The 4,083-nt window shown below is 33.6% G+C and overlaps 1 protein-coding gene across 1 annotated transcript in view; it reads right to left on the reverse strand.

Moving 5' to 3' along the window:
* LOC102868610 (serine/threonine-protein kinase PAK 2-like) overlaps nucleotides 1–2,074 on the reverse strand; it is a 50,063-nt gene extending 47,989 nt beyond the window's left edge. The window contains exon 1 of the mRNA XM_006884190.1: nucleotides 1,867–2,074. Coding sequence (XP_006884252.1) covers nucleotides 1,867–2,053 — 187 coding nt within the window. The 5' untranslated portion in view covers nucleotides 2,054–2,074. The remainder of the gene's footprint in view (nucleotides 1–1,866) is intronic.
* Nucleotides 2,075–4,083: the final 2,009 nt, after the last annotated feature.

The following is a 4,083-nucleotide window of genomic DNA, read 5'->3' on the forward strand; positions in this document are numbered from 1 at the left end:
AACAAAACAATGCAGAGGGGAAAATGTAATTCCGGGGAAATATATGTAGCATAATTTGGTTAATAAAAGATTGCAAAACAAACAAAACAAGATTGCAAAACAGAAAGCGTCAATCATGTATTATTTGGGAATAAACAGATGGTATAAAATTGTAATGAACAAAATAAAAATGCACAATTTAGAATGGTGATTACTGAAAAGGTGAGGGCAGGATGGGGTGTGGCAGACTAGAGGAGGGATTCAAAAGTGCATGTACAGATAAAATTCCATATTAAGAGAGTGTTTTATTTAAAATATTCTTTAAAATGTGTATTCAATTATATGATTTACTATGCCGGGGATGAAAAGGTGAGGAAGAATGGGGTTGGTTTCATAATTTAAAAAGTCATTTCTAGATCCATCCTGAAACACAGTGTGGTGAGTGACAGGATAACATCCATACACATACAAGGAAGTCCAGTGAATACCACTATAATTCAAATATATGCACAAACAACTAGAGCCAAAGAGGAGGAAATAGATTTCTACCAACTTTTCCAGTCAGAAATTGATCAAACATGCAATCAAGATATATTGACAATAATGGGTAACTGGAACGCAAAAGTTGGGAACAGGGAAGAAGGAGAATACAGGCTCGGTGACAGAAATGCACTGGAGATATAGAGTTCTGCTCATTCAATGATTTATTCATTGCAAATACTTTCTGTAAGATACATAAACGCAAGCTATACACATAGATCTCACCTGATGGAATGCATAGGAATAAAAGAGATTACATTTATGGAAAGACTCGGTGGAGAAGCTCAGTATCAGCCGTGAAAACCAGGCCGGGTGCTGACTGTGGGACAGACCACCAACTGCTCATATGCAAGTTCAAGCTGAAGTTGAGGAAAATTAAATCAAATCCATGGGAACCAAAATTTGATCTATCCCACTTTAATTTCAAAACCATCTCAGGAACAGGTCTGAGGCCTTGAGCACTAATGAGCATAGGCCAAATGAGTTCTGGGAGGATATTAAGTATTCGTATTCTAAACTTCATTAGAGTCCATAATCCTACTTCCAATTTAAAAACTAAAATAAATATTTTAAAACATAAAATTTTCCCTTATGCTTGGGATCAAAATGAATTAATAGTTATTTTAAACTATATAACATTATTTATGGTTACACCACTTGTGTGCCTAGACCAGAAATTCTTAACAGCGAGCAATTTTGCCCCCACAGGATTATCTGCAATGTCTAAAGTAATTTTTGGATGCCACAAATATGTGGGAACATCTATTAATATTTAGTGGATAGAGGCTAGTAATACTACTTTCTGCAACAAGTAACTATTAGACGTCAACTGTCAATATCACTGAAAAACCCTGGACTAGACTTACATTTCAAAAATAGATGCATATTAATTATGGATAACCCCTCAGATGCTGCTCACGGTATTAGACAACACATACTTCGTAAAAAGAAGAAAAAACAAAGTATGACTGCTCAAAAAAATGAGAAAAATTAAATTCTAAGAGGATCATGTATACTACTGTTAAACAATTCTTACAGCCTTTCTCAAATTTCATTAACTTTGGAAAGTCATATATTACCGTCTTGGAAGGAAAAGAATAAAAAAATTCACTATATACCAACAAGTAAGATAAGCACCAAATCTGTACTCTTATTCTTTCCTGCCTTGTTTTTTTTTTTTTAAAAAAAACAAGGCTTTATAATAGCATAGCAATTATTTTCTTGAATTTGCTTATTTTGTTCACCCTAAGAGATACCAACATACTATAGACTCAATTAAAAAGGTATCAACATAAGTAATACAACATTAAACCAAGTAGGACTTTGGAAACCACAAAAATAATTTACCTTTTTCTGTGCTGGAAAATATAGAGATGATTTTATTCCTGGGCTTTTTTTCCTCTGGAACAGAGGGCAAAGGTTTCAAACTGTGATTGGCTGACAAAGGGTCTTTGCCTCCAGTACTAAAAATGGTACTGCTCATCCGCACAGGGGGCGCTGGAGGCTTATCTTCCAGTTCTCCGTTATCAGACATGATTCAGAACCTGGAAACGGCCTGAAAGAGATAGAGGGGATAAAAAGTACATTAAATAACAAGGGGGAAAAGTTAAAATTCTAGACACCTAACAAGCCAGTGTTAACATAACGAGACTGTAAAAGTAAAGTACCATGAAAAAAAGTTAAAATTCTAAAATATACAAAAATTATAAAAATGCATACAAATACAGGCAAAAAAGCAGAAATAGTAGCCCCAATTAGAAAATGTTATCAATTTAGGATAATATTTGTAAAATTCAATGTGTAAGAAATGAGACCTGGATGTCATAATAGTTGTATGTGGCTGCTAACCAAAAGGTCAGTAATTCAAGTTCACCAGCTGTGCCACTAGACAAAGATGAAACAGTCTGTTTCCATAAAGATGTAAAGCCTTGAAAATCCTGTGGGACAGCTTGACTCTGTCCTACTTGATGGCAGTGAGTTTTGGTTTTAATAGATGAAAGTTTTATTTAAAAACATCCGAAATGCCACCTTAAGAAAATTAGTAAATGGATAGCTGCGCATCATTTGATAAGTGAAGTCCAGTTCACAGGACTGCCGTAAATTCTGGAAAGATTTCAGTAATATAGTGAACGTTACTCACTTAAACTGATCCTAAGAGAATGGTCCAACACAAGGACCAATAATATGGATTGAAAAACAGAAGCTCAAAAAGGAAAAAATGTGCCCTGAGCAGTCAACTGCAAGATCTATGTCTAGGAGATCCTTTTTTAAGGAGATTGTTGCTCACCACGGAAGAGATCAACCAATCTTTCCTTTTCCCCAAATGCATGCTCAACAGACAGCCTTCTGGTAACAGTGCAGCTTTGATATACTTTCTTAAAAAAAATAAAATTATTACTTATGTGCAATTTAATTTCTCTGAAATTCTTATAATCCATAGATAGTCTATATTCTCTTGTGAGTTTTGCAGATAACCTCTCATAGACTCTGATCAATCTGTATAAAATAAAACTGTACACCAACACATTTAGAATTGTATTAGATAATTTGTTCAAAGCCCCACAGTTAAGCAAATGGCAAAACCAAAAGGACTACAGAACCTGATTCTAGAATTCATTTTATTAACTACAATTTTGGACAGCATGCATCTGATTTTTAAAAATAAGATCCACTTTTTAGTCATATTTGCTCTGTCTTAAGCTTGTGATAGAATTTGCCATCAGTTTATATTAAATTATTGTGCTCTGTTTTCTATTGATATTTTAAAACTACATCTCTCACTCTATTTATTTAAAAAATTTTAGTGTAAGTTTCTATATACTGTTTCATTCAATAATTCATGCATCTGTCTTATAATGTTAATTTGAACGTTCATACATTGTTTTAGAATACAAATACTAATTAGTGTAATGTAACGTCTGATGAACCCCTAATAGTATACTGTCTTTCCCTTCACTCAACTTATTTTCACTTACCTCTCTTCCTTCTCATCCCTACATAACCATTTCCTTACTTTTTATAATAACGGTCTTATACCATTATAGTGCTTTTATAGCTGATTTACATTGTTTAGCATAATGTACTCCAGATGCAACCACGTTATACAATGTAAGTTATCTTAATTTTTTTTTAGTGTTGCATAGTACTTCATTGTACAACTACCATAGTTTCTTTATCCACTGATGGACATTTAGGTTGTTTCCATCTCTTTGCTAATGCAAATAATGTTGAAATGAAAATAGGTGTGTACATATCTGTTCATGTGATTGCTTTTTAGAATTTTTATCTAGTAGTGTGACTGCAGAATGAAATGGTATTTCCATCCCAATTTCTAAGAAAAGACAAACTGTTTTCCACAGTGATTATACGATTTTACAATGGCACAAAAAGTAAAACATTCCCACCAACTGTATATCTGAGTTCTTAGCATCATATTTAAATGCTGAAAAAACTGACATTCTCTCAAAAAAAAAAGAAAGAAAAAACAAAAACCTCTTTCTCACTCTGGTGCTTCAGTGGAAAGGAGTTGCCTGGCCAATCCAAAGGCATATGGCTCAAGATAGG

Source organism: Elephantulus edwardii, unplaced genomic scaffold (genome assembly GCF_000299155.1).
Source record: "Elephantulus edwardii isolate Elephantulus edwardi_28Jun2011 unplaced genomic scaffold, EleEdw1.0 scaffold00032, whole genome shotgun sequence".
NCBI classification, from domain to species: Eukaryota; Metazoa; Chordata; class Mammalia; order Macroscelidea; family Macroscelididae; genus Elephantulus; species Elephantulus edwardii.